At 35.3% G+C, this 16433-nt stretch overlaps 1 protein-coding gene across 2 annotated transcripts in view; it reads right to left on the minus strand.

The window, feature by feature from the left end:
- Nucleotides 1-4156: 4156 nt before the first annotated feature.
- The window catches only part of Samuel (SAM-motif ubiquitously expressed punctatedly localized protein), a 486265-nt gene continuing 473988 nt past the window's right edge, over nt 4157-16433 (minus strand). For both annotated transcript variants that reach the window (XM_081740453.1, XM_081740454.1), the window contains one exon: nt 4157-10577. In XM_081740453.1, coding sequence (XP_081596579.1) covers nt 10242-10577 — 336 coding nt within the window. In that variant the 3' untranslated portion in view covers nt 4157-10241. The remainder of the gene's footprint in view (nt 10578-16433) is intronic.

The raw sequence follows: 16433 nt of genomic DNA on the forward strand, positions 1-16433 counted from the left end.
TATCAACTGTGGTCTACTTGTCAATATAAATCGAATGACACCCATTTCTTCCCAGTCTACAACTGGTCCGCATTGGCCAATTCGTCCGAAAGAAGTGACAACTCCAACAAGGTCTGTTTTCATAGGCAGAATTCTTAACTGTAGCGATCATTTAGGGCCGTATGCATAGTTATTCTGCGGGTTACTTAGGGGCTACGTACGGGACACGTGATAATTTGCGTTGCAGAGTTCTCCCGCAGGGTCAAACAAGCCCGCAACCTTCCCGTAAGTCAAGAGGATGGCTAGGGGTGCTTCAACGCACCCTTTGCTAGCCCGTAGCAGTTTCTGTTGTTGTATAAAATGCATATGCTCCGTGCTGACAAAAGATTTGAGTATGTTAATGAGTTTACCGAATTCGTTGAGCTGATTAAGCGATAATAAATGACATATTGATGGCAACCAATTTAAAAATATATACCAATTCCTGAAAGAAGATTGCAGGATATTTTGCTTCCGCTCGTACAAATATTGAATACAAGATCAAAGAATGGACTAACAACTTTTACCTTAAATAAAATAAGCGAGAGATACTTGTTGTTACAGTATTGGAACTGAAGTAGATTTTAGATTAGATTGTAGAATAGCTTCAGAATTGATTCTAGGGGTCCAGTGGTGATTTCAAGGATCGGCCGGGGGGGGGGGTGTCCCCGAGAATCATGACATTCCCTCAGGACCACATAGCCTATCGTGCTCAATGTGAATTCTCAGTATTTTCGTTACTAATACATTTCATCCGCAACATATTGAAATCGCCAAAAAACAGGAATCATCACTGATGGGAAAAATTGACTCAATAGCTACACATATTTCATCGTGAAAATGTTATTCTAATGTGTTTTACATCTTTCTCCCTGTTTCCTTTTCCTACATTTCTCTGTATAGGTAAAGTTGAGGAGCGCTAACATCCCTTTTTTTCACTAATGATCTAACGTCTTCTGCATTCTTGGTTTCTTACCTGACCACCAGCTGCGTACACATTTATAATATGCTTGCAAACTTATATATTATAAATAAATAAGTGCGAAAAACCATGCTTAACACAGGATAAGTTTGCATTTATTCCGATTCCAAGCTGGGCACAATTTGAGGGATCACGCATGATTTTGTCCGCGGAAGCAGGCACATTAGTGTTGGTGATATGCGTATAAGGAAAGACAAGTGGAAATAATCGAACTCCAGTTTATCGACGCGCTGTAATTGCTCAAAGTATGCATCGGTTCACGTGATTATGGAAACAGTGTTAAGAAGTATGGCTCATAATTATGCAATTATAATGGAAAACTAGGTTCTAGTGACCACCTACTACAGATAGATGCATATTTTTTATACTAATTTGATCATTATTCGAGTAAACAGTTCTATCAAATTTTGACACATTTCTTACATTTTCAGGTTAGGTTAGAGCTTTGTATTTCTTTTAGCAAAGTATGTCTATATGAAGAGCTCCATTACTACTTGCAGATTAACTTCAGGAGGGCTCAGTATAAATACAGTGTGGGCGTATAACATAAAAACTACAGTACATAAGATACGAATCAATTTGTGCTATGTGGTTAAAAGCACGAATGTTACCTAACTGAGTTATGGTAGGAGCGCATCACGCGGCTCAGAGTGATAGTGAGTGCGTGCATCCATAGGGAGCAGGCGCGTCAGCGATGGGGGTATACGTATATACGAGGATAGTGGAAGAGCACACTTACATATACAATACTTTCATTATCACTTAAATCATTTCAATACGCTGCCATTGATGGTAATTACTTATATTTACTCTTTCATTCCTTCACGAAAAATGTAGGGCTTCACATCGTATTTTACCTATAAATTTTCTATTTCGTAAAAGTGTCTGCTCGAGTGAACCCCTAATTCGTTTACACACCATCGAAAACTCGCCCGTTCCCTACAGACGGACCTCGACTGTAGCCCTCCAGCTTTACCTTGGCATTAAACCGTAGTAGATGCAAAAATTGCTTGTAATAACCAGCTTTCAAAGTTTGGTGCGTGGTTTTGAGACGTCTGGCTTTCACTGTATGTATGTATGTCTTATACAATTGTACGCAATTAGATGATAACACTCTAGGAATAAGTAAATAAGAAGTTTTACTCTATTTGCATGGAATATCCCCCCAAAAATACTGTATTTATAGACATAACTTTTATGCCCTCCTAAGGTTAACTTTTACTGGCAAATTGTTTAGAAAATACATTCACAAAAATACTATGGGCTGATTTTGTCCTAAAAATTACAGTGTATATGTAATTTATTTCTAGTGGGATCTCTATTGTAAAGCTACAGCCTCACACGTTTTCTAGCTACATATCCATATTTCTTTTTGCGAGTTAACAGACTTTACCTGAAAATTAAAAAAAAAAGAAATGTATTGCTAATCTACACCGATATTTTTCCGCTTTTCTATATCACTTTATGACAATTTTCAAGTTAACAGACTTTATCTGAAAATTAAAAACAAAAGCACTGTATTCCTAATCTACACCATTATTTTTTCGCCTTGGCAAGAACAAAGTTCAGAACATTTATTTCATTTTTTTTTTTTTTTTTTTAATATAGCATACGTTGTATCCATGCAGTTGCTGCTTCGATGTTAATTCTTTATCATAGTAGAATTGAGTTTCGGAGTTCTACCTTCAACTTTTTTTGACAAAATTTTAGCCTCGCTCGAGGTGTACTAGACCAATCAGCTCTCAGTGTTAACCGTACCTGAGGGATCACTTTGGAAGCTTTATGCATTGCACAGTCAAGGGGAAGGTTGAGGAAGCCCACAGGTACGGTTCGTCTAGGGGACCCCTACGTGGTCGACTATGCATATGGCCCCTAGTCCACTAGCTGCCCTTGCCCTGCACCGGAATAGGAACAATTCTTGTTTTCGGTTACTACCTGGCACAGTTTGATGCACATGTTTCGAATGAATAATCGTTTTTATAGCATATTGTTTATCTGTACGCAATTATTTGGGCATGTGCCATGAAAATAAGACTGTAGAATGTATTAGGGTACCATTTAAAACAAAAGAAATTTCTCGTTTTATTTTGTATTTAATTTGACATCTCGGAAAACTGCACGAATTACATAACTGATATTAATGATACATTTTAAGCCGCTTTGTTTCAAACTGAACTCAGTTTTAGCAATACAGTAGAGCGTCGATTATCCGAACGTCGGTCAACCGAACGACCGCTTAACCGAACTGTGTACTCGCTCGCACCTGTTACTCTCCCACCCTACCATCCATCATCCCCCTCACTCCCAAACCAAGTTTCCAACAGTTGTCGCCGCACTGAGGCACCGCTGGCGGAACATTGCTTCTAATGGGGCCTTCATAAGGCGCTGCTGACCGGCCAAGCCGCCAGTCGCTGTGTTTCAACAATCAGCACACTTCTGTCGGTTTGGCACTGGCTGTAGAAGTACAGTACATTACAGTACAGTTCGATTATCCGAACAAACCAGTTTTCCGAACACCCATGTCCCCCAATTACTTCGGATAATCGACGCTCTACTGTAAATATAGGGAGGAGTAAAAGTGGATCTGAAAAGGTAGGGGGACGGATGACGTCATGCCGTCCTCTTTGCCTATCTTTGCTCATTGTAATTTTTTTAGAAAGTGGGGAACGCCATAGACACTTTTTGGAAGTGGGTTACCGGCGTCCTCCCGTGTTCCCAATCACTTTTACCCCAGGATACAAGATATTGGAAAGCAAAAACTAGTGTTATTATTAAGAAATATTTTATTGTACATTAACAAAGTACATTTTGCCATCGCTTTACGACCTCTTTACCTCTCGTTGTATCAAAGTTACTGGTTGTTGAATGTACAACTGGAAGTCAATATTTCATAGCCAACCTCAGTGGAGTTTGCATAAAATATTTCATTGTTACATACTCACAAAGTGGGCACTTACCACTCTATATATAAATTAAGTATATTCAACTGTAGTAGTAGTCCTTTTGTCACATTGTTCGTCAATTGTTTTCTTTAACATACTCAATTCATAATTCGGGATTTTTTTCTTTCATTCATTACAATACTGTCTGTAATTCGTAAATGCTCACAATAAAATTATCACTCGCTATCTTAAAAAAAAAAAAAAAAAAAAAAAAAAAAAAAAGTGGGGAAGAAACATATTTGAATTTGGAAATTGTTATGAAGAAACCGAATGTTGCGGAAAATAATAGGAGCAAAAATAAGTTTAAACATAATCGCAAGTCTTGGGTGGTAGTAAAATATTTCCTACATCAAAACAGGTACCTTGGGTCAAGATACCATGAGAAACTTTCCATTGAGAACAGAAAGTTTCGACAGTATACAAAACGTAAATTATGCCCAAGGCTTACCTGTAGTAGAATTGTAATGCTAATTCCAAGGCTACTTGTACATGCAGTAGAGTAGTATTGTTATATCCAAGACTACATATACCTGTAGTTGGATAGTAATGCTATATAAAAGGTTACTTACATATGTAATATAATAGTAATGTTATGTTGAAGTTTATAACATTTATATACCAGTACAGGTGCAGATGTAGTGTTGGCGCACCATATATTGGATATTTACAGGTAAAATTCAACTTTGCATGAAAAGACATGTTTATAAGGAACACATTTCTGCACGCGATAGAATTAAATAAATAATACAGCTGCATTTTAAGTTTACAAGTGTAGGATTACTACCGTAAAAGAATTACAAGTATTTTACGATGGTTAAAATAAGTGAGTGCGTATGAAAGATACCTCTATTAGACGCTATTTTCCACCGGCGGCATATTTCTGCACAGATACAGAACCTGTAGCTTATGTTTACAAGTAGAGCTCTGTAAGTATGAAACCATGACAAGTGCTATTGAAACTCGTATCATTGCAAAGACCCACTTCATTCCAAAACCCTCGCTTAGCCAACTAGTAAAGGTTAAAAGCCGTATTTATACGCAAATTGTAAAAGAATTGTAATTTTTTTTTAACAATAACTCCTGGTGGATCCCTTGGATTTTTATTTATGTTAAGTGAGATATTTGCATGTCGCACAGTGGACACCTTTCAGGGGACAATAAGAAAAAAATTAGTAAAAGAATTATAATTTTTCAACAATTATTTCTAGTGGTGCGCCAGAAGTAAACCTGTACAGTATAATAGTAGTGTTATGCGCAAGACGTTAATTTTCACGCTCGACCCTAGCCATAGGAACTAAATATAAATTTCTGATTGGTTGCAATTTGCTATTATCAAATCTTCTAAGATTGAGTCAATTGCTTCCCACAAAAGACGAAATTCAATATTATATATCTACTAGGGCCTGACTCGAGCAGATGGTTCAACCAAATCTTGACACATTTGTTACATTTTCAGGTTAGGTTAGAGCTTTTTTGCAGAGCATGCACTAAATGAGAAGCCTCATTACCATTTGCAGATTGACTTCAGGAGGGCTCGGTATAAGTACAGTGTGGATGAAAGGCATAAAAACTACAATGAATAAAACAGAAACCAACTTCTACTAGATGGTCACTAAAAAGAACGAATGCTATCTGACCGAGTCAGGATACGGGGCCCGAACGGTAGCGAGGGAGTATGTCTATAGGGAGCAGGCGCGTTAACGACGGGGATATACTTATAAATGAGGATAGTGGAAGAGTACACTTACACATATAATACTTCCACTATCCTCCCGACGCCGAGAGGAAATCGCCTACATGAAGCAGGAGAAATGTTAACTGCCGTCCAATTGCACAACATAAGACGCTTCTGCTATTGTTTGTGTGCCGAAGCAAAATTTGAAGTGTAGAAATTACACTACAATAAGTTTCCACCCAGCAAAGCTCGAGATATCCGCAGGAACGAACGAGCAAATGTCGTCAGCTTTTGTAAGTCAGTTCTACGCGGGGTGTCAGGAGGTTATGACTCAAAATTTATTTCAATAAGTTGTGCACAAACAGTAATTAGTTATATTCACATTCTCATTCCTTCACGAAAAATGTTTTACATCGTATTTTACCTGTAAAGTTTTTATTTGGTAAAAACCATCTGCTCGAGTGATCCTTCTACTAGAAGAAAAATATTTCAGCACGTAATTTTGTATTGTTAAGATAATTGTTATTAACAAAAAATCCGAAATAATGGTAAACTGTTATCCCGAAAGTTCGAGGAACGAAGGTTAAATTTCCACTTATACAAAGATTTTGTGAAAATTATCCTATGTGAGTCGAGAAATAATTTATTCAAAACTGAGATTTATTGAAATAATGTACAATATTGAGAAGCAATACAGCTTTAAAGACTAATTTAACGTGTTATTGCTCAACTAACGAGGTAACGTAATAGTATTTTGAGTAATAGTAACGAATTAATTTTATGGAGTTTGCTTAAATTCTTACATAAATTTTTTCGGCAAAATTAAGAATACGTCTGAAGATTTGTTCGCAGTTAACCTCAAAAACTAACTGTAATTCTAATGCGCATTACAGGTAGTCGTGAAATTTCATGTTCGTTTGGCGGTGAAGTAATATAATACAACGAATTACGGTGTTAAAGTAACTTACCAAAAGATCGGTTAAGTGCATATGTATATAGATCAATAAGAAGATTCTATTATTTTGCGAAGAATATGTCCTGATACATGCTAATTATGATTTCTAAATTTGAACCCTTGTACAAATGAGACTGTAGTGATAATTTCATTGTCTGCATTAAATTGGCACAATACCATATTTTATAAAAACTGTAAATGACTTGAGATTATTTTTTCCACAACTTTGAGGTATGAAGAACTTAATAACTTAAAAAAAATCACGTTATCACAGAACTGCAACATTTTTTTAATCGTTTTCACACTGTTATTACATTCTTATTATCGTATTAAGCTTTTACGATTTTTTTTTCTTGTTCTTACAACAATGCTCCCGATAACAGAGGAAGGATTTTTTTAAAAAAGAAAGTGACAATAACACTGCAACGGAAGCATTATCCGAATCACTAACAAAGAATATAACAATGGCCTTGGGCCCATAGGATTGACTATATGTACTCCTTATTCCACATTCAGTATCTTGCTTTTATGTATAAACTCAAAACACATGTATACATGGATGCTTGGGGATACACAGACATTCTTAGCTCACATATTCCAGTACAAATACACACTACTTCGCACAAAAGCACGCAAATAAAGAAAAAGAATAACACTAGTTTTCCACTGTCTTCAATACTATTACTTTTTGTATACGTAAAGAAATCACACTACAAAAACTTCCTCATGAAAGAAACTTCCTCAATATCCATCCGTAATTCAAATTAATATTATTTATTATGTGTGTATGTATTTATATATTTACATATGAACAGAATACATATATATGTATATATAACAGAAGACGCCTACCCTCACAAACGCATGTCCGCTCATTGTTTACACAACAACATACACTCTCTCTTTCACACAGACTCATTTTTGTGTGCTTACTCAAAAACAAAAATTTACAAATAAGTTCTACAAACGTCTCTATTATTAAAATACACTCAAAATATGTAGAACACAATATCTATCAGATATTTATTTAAGTAAAACACATCCATAAAATCTACTAGGAACACATTTGCATTAGATTTTTTTTACTATGTTACATAAGTATGAATGGACTATTTATACATTAATATAACAACAAAATGAAAGTATAGCATGGAAGACATTTTTATTTTGTGTCTCAATCGTTAGCGATGTACAGATTAAAAACATTTATAACACTTCAATATTGTGACGAAATTGTATGATTTAGCCCTTGTACCCACGTAACTTAAAACGGAGTAATGATTACTGAGTCTAATATTATAAAAGTAATGTGATATTAAGGTGATGTATTGCTCTAGAAAGAAAGTATATCAGATTTATAATTATGAGAAAATGAGATCTGTTAAACAACTACTAAAATCATTACAGTCCTTCATGGACGGGTAGACCCTCCCTGAGGTGTACGTTGTGTATAAACAAGCAGGAAGATTTGCTGCTTACGCGTCAAATGCAAAATATAACTTAAACGTTGTTTTAAAACAGTGAGTGAAATGTTGAATTAACACTGCTTTAGAAATAATTGACCAGAAATTCCACCGTGAAAATCAACTTATTATGACAAAAATGAAGTTGACAAATGTTAAACTTTGAGCAAGCAGATCAATCTTGTATAATCAAAACTGTAATCAATGCTGTAGGGAAATTACTAACTAGTGCGTTTACTCATAAAATTACCCACCTGCTTCCTTATATCAGCATACTGTATCTAAACTACTGCACGATCTATTGAAGCGCTCTCTTTTTCAAAAGAAAAAAATCTACTTAATTCTTTTTAAGTCCCAGATGCCATAAAAAGCTAGCTATATAAATCTTACCGCGCAATACAAGGGACATCATCGCAATTAATTACTCCTGAAATACTGCATAAAAATCTCTATAAGATTAACTTAGTGTCAACCAGTTAACTTCACTGACTACAATAAACCCTTTTTTTTTAATGTAAAATTCAGTGAAAGGTTGCTATTTTGAATAAAAATGTTTCTTAATAACATTTCTAAACCTTTTTACTTGGAGATAAATGAGTAATTCTAGAGGTCTGAGGTAATTTATTACTAGACAATTAGATTCCATAGAAAGTAATTTGACTTGCTGTAAAACATTTATGTATTTATTGCTACAAGGGCTATTTAAAAATAATATTCCTGTAAATGAAATAAAGGTTTTGGAATCCTTCATGAAAATCCTTTGGCTAATTTAAGAGCTACTCAATGATTCTGAATACTCTCCATCAATTTACAAAAAAAAAAATATTTAATAAAAATTAATTCAACGCGTACTACCTTCAAGGTATAGAATATTCATTGATACGATGTATAAACGTTTGGTGTACAATTTGTCCCACAATTGAACAGAGCAGAGATAGATGGTAGAAGTAATTCTTAAAAATTTTCACCAAAGTACCAATTTGATGTGCTGTAGTGGATCTACGAACTAATGCTTTTTAGTATAGACAGACAAAACTAGTAATGAAACCCAAACTCAGAGTTTGGTCCTTTCAAGGACGATTAATATCGTAAACAAAATGCTAGGTGTACTTATACAAACAAAAGTATTGACCACATCATGAATATATCTAACTGTGAAAAACAAGTTATGAACAAGTAGAACATGCAAGAGCAGTGTGTTGAGATCAAATCGTGAGTGAGTTTGAACTTTAAACTCGCATTACTCGAAGAAAACAACAAAATGATGCTTAGTTAAATCTAGATTTGAGCACTTCACGTAGTATTATTATTTTAGCTATCTGAAAAAAAAATGGTACATTCGCAACATCATCTTTGGGCATTTATACATATGTAATACTTTTAACTTAGTGATAATTAGTGCCGTCACTTGTATTGAATATTTTGGTCACCATACCTCTGTCAGAATTAACTCAGAAAGTCAATTCTAAACAAACTAGTGAACTCATGAGACTGGAAGTTAACGCTAGATCATTCGTGACCTATCTATAATACATTAGTACTATCTATAGTACTGTATTACCAATACATGAGTTTAAATTTTAAAACACTATGAACACATTATTTTTACATGTAACATATATTTGTTTACACCACTCGATATTTCACTTGGTTCGATCGGGCTTTGTCAAGTGTATAAATACATATAAATAAGTATGTTTCACTTTTTAAAAAAAGAATGACATTTAACCACATTTCAATAGATACTTTAAGCAACGTTGAGCAAAAGATACAACATGGTGTTATTGAATACATTATAGGGCTACTCCAAAAAACTATATAACGCGTTTTAAATAAGATTTTGTTTGAAATATTTATTAACCTTTGTACATTTGAGTAAAGCTGATTTAATCAGGCGAAATATCGCCAAGTTTAAACAAATAAACATTACTATTCCAATTTTTGTTTCCCTGATGAAAAATATTAACTTGGTTTGGTGACAAAAACTTATGCTTGACTGATACTTGACGAATTCTAACACAACGTAACTGACAAGTGTTTTCAGTTTACTGTTACCGGTAAAACAATTCCCTTGATCTGAACACAACTTCGATATACAGTTTATTCTATTTGTTTCAACACAAGAAGTATTTTCTGCAACACAATTTGTGCTACATTTTGCAACCTAAGTGGAAGTCCTTCATACTATCATAGTAATCATGTTAAACTAAGTAGACCCCGACCTGTTCTCTGGGTTCGAGCCTCCCCCAGTGTTAGTCGGAGTGGAAGCTTGTGGAGGTTCGATGCTACTGTTGTTCTCAGTGCTAGCTGGTCGGAGGCCGTTGGTATTGCTCGAATTGAGTGGCGTAGAAGCTGTTGACTGCTGTTGTCCGTTTCCGTGACAGTGTACACAATGCAAACAAATAGCACAGTGGCCTAGGCGACGTGCAAGAACTGCTCGCAACTTCAATGCAGGACCCAATTTCATATTGATGATTTTAATCAGATGATCTTCTGTTAATAATGGTAGTGCTACTCCATCTATTGACTGTTCACGGAATTTCTGAAAAATACAAAAAGAATACAAAAATTAGTGTAAGAATATTAATCGTTGAAAATAATCTTACTACCTAAAACAAAATTACACCAAAAATTTGCTTGAACTGACCATATCTTAATCAACAGAACAGACAATTTATAAGAAATTCATACTTAGGTATGGCAATGAGAACAGCAAATAGCTACATTTTATGTATCCACAAAATGGTCTACATAAAACAGAAAGGTCAATTTACGGAGATGGTCAATCTAATGAAACGTGTTAAATTAGGAACAATTAACTTTCTCGCATGAACATTGTTAAGCAAAATTACGCTACAATAGCATATAGCGGCTGATAAATCATAATGGTAGTGTGTTAAGGCATAATAAATAAATAAATAAATAATAAATAATAAGTGTCGCCTGTGTCATTCGAAAACCAAGAGTGGATATGCTAGTATTATTCTTGTAACTTTGAAGTTTCTTTTCACTTTCTCTCTTTCTTTTTCGTGAGTTATACTATGGGAAATATTTCCGATTTACACGAATACTTCGGAATGTTTAAACACTCAGAATACACATCGAGGTTATATCATTTTAGGTTCAAAATTAATTCATATACCAACTGTTCAAATGATAACACAAGAAATCGAATTTATTTGAACTACTGTACTGTATTTTTCTGCATCTAACGTATTATTTTTATAATTAATCTTCTTTATAAACGAAATTATGTACATCCATTATGGCTTCCTCTCCTACTATATCTAGAGCTTTCCAGAAATAACAAGTTTTCACATGTTTGACCACGAAAAAAAAAAAAAAAGAGGAAATGATACCATACGATACAGGCCATAGGAAATGCTATCATAAGATACAGACCATTATCCTTATTAACATATACATATTTCTACAAGTTATCGTTAGAAGATGGAATTTTCTCCTTCAAAGGAATTGAAGAAGAATGTACTAAGACTGCAATCAATTAAACGTATAGGGTATATAAGATATACTGAGAAATAGGTAGTTTTATTACTTATGCCCTAATGTAGTCAGGGTGCGAATATTTTTGGAAGACTTGGCCATTTATATTTGTGAAAGAAAATTTCTCCCACTAGTAATAAATAAAGTGAACTAATTATAGAAGTTCATATATAACTAATATGTAATTAATGAGTAAACTAATGGTTGACGGTATCCCTAATCTTACATAGTATATATAATTTAATAATTATGAATGTATAAATATGTCAACTCTGTATGTCAAAACACTCCAGTGCGAAGTTTTGGTTTACACTCCTGTGTCCCTCCCTCCCACTTCGACTATTAAGATCTCGCACCCTAATATAGATTATGGTTTTTGATTGATAAGGGGATATACTCCTTCCCCAGGCCCTCTCTTCTTTCTAGTATTCTTATAGTCAAATATAGTAGCAAGAAAGGAGTTCAATCTTATTTTCTTTAGCCAGGGAATGCCACACAGATGCTGCTTAACATAAATAGTTTCATTTCAGTTTTTGCTAGCAAGAGGAAGGAGTGAAATTCTTCACCGATATAAATAGTGTTCACACTTTTCGCTAGTATATTACTATACTATTGATTGGCCCCTAAATGACGCCTATGCTGAATAATAAAAATAGTGTTAAGCGTTTACTAAAATCTTTAATTTGGAAAGGCATTTTCACTAAGAAAACTACAATAAATTATCTATTGAAGCTTTCCTGGCGACGTATTGTGAACAGGTCTTCTCGGGCTAGCAGCCAGGTAAATACTGTTATATTTTGCGACGTTTCGAGGGCTGACATCGTCCTCATCTTCAGGCGAATATGATGGTGCAATAGAGTGTATGGAATATATATACTCATGTATGTATGATTGGAAGAACACAATCTGCCTCCCATACATCGGGAACACTTCTGGAAAGCTCAGCAGACTATTTGCCAGGTACAACATCAGGACAATATACAAACCTCCAGCAAAAATAAAGAACTTAATACGACCAACCAAAGACGACCTGGGCCTCCGCACTCCTGGAGTTTACCAAATTTCATGTGAATGTGGTAAGTCATATATTGGACAAACAGGATGAACCACTGAAGCCAGATACAAAGAACACAACAGTTACATCAGACTAAGCCAACCAGAAAAATCCGGACTGGCTGAACATAGCATCAAACAGCAACATAAAATTTTGTTTACAGATGCCGAAATAATAGCAAAATGCTCAAGAGTTTGGGACAGGAGGATAAAAGAAGCCGTTGCAATAACACAAGAAAAAACGAACCTTAACAGAGATACAGGATTCCAACTGAGTAAAACATGGACATCAATCATATCCCGCCATTTCAATCACCAATCAGAAGAGTCTAATCATACATACATGAGTATATATATTCCATACACTCTATTGCACCATCATATTCGCCTGAAGATGAGGACGATGTCAGCCCTCGAAACGTCGCAAGATATAACAGTATTTACCTGGCTGCTAGCCCGAGAAGACCTGTTCGCAACTACAATAAATGTTTAAGGCTTCTTTCTACAACAATGTTTCTCAAGATAATTCCTATCACGACCTCATTTTATCACATCCTCTTGCCAGCGACCTCCTTATATTTCTAATTTATGGTTTGTAATAAGCTTGTGTGTGATTTTTAATATACCTATTGCGGAGATCTCACGATACAATATTCATCTATCTCTATAATAGTAGAATTCATTTCTTGTATATAGTGGATACATTAGCTTCCCTAAAAGCAAATGGATTAAAACCAAATTTAGTCAGTTTATTCGTATTACAAATATCGAATCCAATCCGTCATACTGTTTCAAAATCGAGTCCGTTTGAAAATTTTACAACTTTATAACTCCCTTAATTTTGGGTCATATGATAAAAAAATATGATTTCTAATGTTGGTTAGAAAGCATGGACAGTTGTTAAAAAAAAAAATTGAATATTTTAAATGGCTTGATAATGTGCGTCACGAAGATTGAATCGAACATGAGCGACATCACACCATGCTCAGATAGCTAATGAGATATATTTCAATTGTATTACAATATGCAGTTCTCATTAGGTTTATATCATATACCTCTGTCATTTAAATTGATTTTTAAACAACTCTGCACTTGTTGAAAATGTTTAATAGACCCATTTCTTGTTTTGCCAAACAGTATGTATAAAAATAAAAATATGCCTATCGGAACAAAATTGAAAAAACATTTAAAACGGTTTTCCGGTATTAGATATTTATATCTTCCGCTTATCTTCACGACACCCAGGTTGAGAAACCATGTTCTACAACACTGTAAAGTTGGGCATCTCCAACTAATCTTTCAAAACATTACTCCTTTCCCGCGCGAAACGTGGATCTCCCAAAACGCACTTTTGCTACATCTTCAGTGAAGCAAAACCTCTTTCTTATCAGACCAAAGATAACAAAAGTAGGTAATGCGTTTACATACCGAAGGAACGGCCGTGTTCAATCCTCGTTGAAGGTGAGATTAATTTCTTTTCTGCCCTAATTTAAATGCCTTTCAGAGGGATTCATCTAGCTGCTGTAAAATGAGTTTCTGGAAGTAAAGGTGATCGGAATGACTACAATACCCTTTGTATATGCCGAAGTCACGTAAATCTGAAGCCATTACCCACTATGAGTGCCGTGGGCTCACTTCTGTGCCTGTCGGTGTACGAAGCTTGGTGACGATAGAAAATTCACTCTTTATAGAGGATATGGTTCAAGGAAAACTCAGTTGATACCTTCCGTTTTTCACTTATAATAATGGTGATAATTGGCTCGATCATCTTTTGGTTAAGACCTTTATTTATGATAACCTTTTTTAAAAAAATGAGTTGTGACCTTATAACTTAAATTGGAAATTGAAATTACGTATGTCCTATTGGAAATCAAACCCCAGACCACGTGCAAACAATGCTTAGTTACTTTATGGCCTCATAATAATTTAAGACTACGAAAATATCAATTATCTTGAATAAAAATATTTCCAAGCCATCAAATTAAGATTTTATGCCTGTGAAATTCTATTTCCAGTTACATATAGATTCTCGTAGTGCAAGGTCAATGCCAGGATCTTCCATGCTCCATAAGGCACAGTATTTGCCAGCGAGTAATTTGCCAAAGTGGCAATAAAGAAGGATGTTCTCTGAAAGAAGCACAAAATGAGGGAGCAAATAGCATGAACGAGCGAATCCTCACGCCACGCCATCTGGCGGTGACTTCCTTCTTTTTCCATCTCCACACAAAAGATGCCAGCCACATACCAGCCTCGCAGCGGAGTCGTTGCAACGAAAGCAACAGGTGTTATGGCTGAGATCAAACAGATACCAGGCGGCGAAGGTAGATCGCCAGATGACACCGCCATCATCATTCAAAACACACTATTTTCCAATCTGATTCTCTGAATCTCTCATTTTAACTGCTGCGGTGAACCCAAAATGTCCGGAGCAAAGGTGAAGATAATTAAAGAACAATTAAATTCCATTGCTTTTACGTATGGATGTGGAAGGGAAAATACAAGTACTTGTCAGTTGAAATGTTACTTCCGACACACAATCAACAATAAACATCTTCGAATCGAAACTGAGACCTTCTGGAAACAGCGAAGTAAGCAGGGCCGTAACATGTGGGGGAAGGAGGGGTTACTGCCCCCGGGGTGGGGGGGAAGTTCCGCACCAGTCGATGGGGGACCCATTTTAAGACAAGATTTTCTTACTCCATATACGATACGAACATGAAATTATAAATGAAGCATCAAACTGTTTTACTACATTACATAAACAAAACAGCATACAAAAGGTAAACAAACAAAAATGAGTCGTGGACCCATTTCAGTAAAAATGTCTACTTTTAGTGGCCCTAGAAAAATTATTCGTATGGCTTTGAGGCTTGTCAATATTGTCCCCTTAAGTAAGTTGTCATGTATGGAACAGGCACAGAAGCGTAACTAACGGCCCCGCAGACCTTGCCGTGCGGGAGGGCCCACAAAAAGTAAGAGAAAGATGAAAAGCGGGAGCCCTAGAATTAGGAAAACAACTTTTTCTAGGGGGCGCAAATACGCGTATTGATGCTTCCTCCCCAGAAAAGATTCTAAGTTACGGCGCTAGAAGTAAGATATCATAATTAAAAGAGTAGTAATAACTGTTTAAATGTAATTCAGAGAATATTTCAAATTAGGTAGCTTTTCTTTACTTAAAACAGAATATCTCATCACCTGAATACTTCTCATAGATTTGGGAGTAGCAACGTATGACAAAAATAAAACAACTTTTCGGAATATGACAAATAAATACAGTACATACTTTAGTCATTACCGTGCATAAAGCAATGAGAAGAATGTGTGGCCATTGGAGATTCCTATGTAGAGGACTAATGTCCGTACCTGTCTCTCGTTCATCTCAGTCAATGGTAAGGGGGTCAGGAAGAAGCTTTAATGAATATCCCCCCCCCCCGCATAACAATCGATAGATGACATTCAACCTAATAAAATGGCATGCTCCAGTAAAAATTCTTATGCTCAGTTTTCGAGAAAATCCACTGAAACGAGTATTTGTGGCGTTAAAAAAGTATATCGTTCGTCGTCACTAATAATAATTGATAAGTTTTATTCTACTGGACAAATTGTTTATTATTTACTTATGTACTGTATTTGTAAAAAAAAAAATAAAATAAAAAACTATTAAGTACCAGTAACACACATATTATAGGGAGCTAGTTTGTTTACCAGCGGGGGCTGAGGTAAAGGGGGAAAAATTTCAACACTTTTTCTGCCTGACTCTTTAAATACTCCCTTACCCTCCTTCTATAAGTCAGCTTTGCCAGGGTTAAAAATTTGTCACATGAATGTCATTCTGTTAGTG

Source organism: Thermobia domestica, chromosome 15, assembly GCF_964235325.1.
Source record: "Thermobia domestica chromosome 15, izTheDome1.hap1.1, whole genome shotgun sequence".
Lineage (NCBI taxonomy): Eukaryota > Metazoa > Arthropoda > Insecta > Zygentoma > Lepismatidae > Thermobia > Thermobia domestica.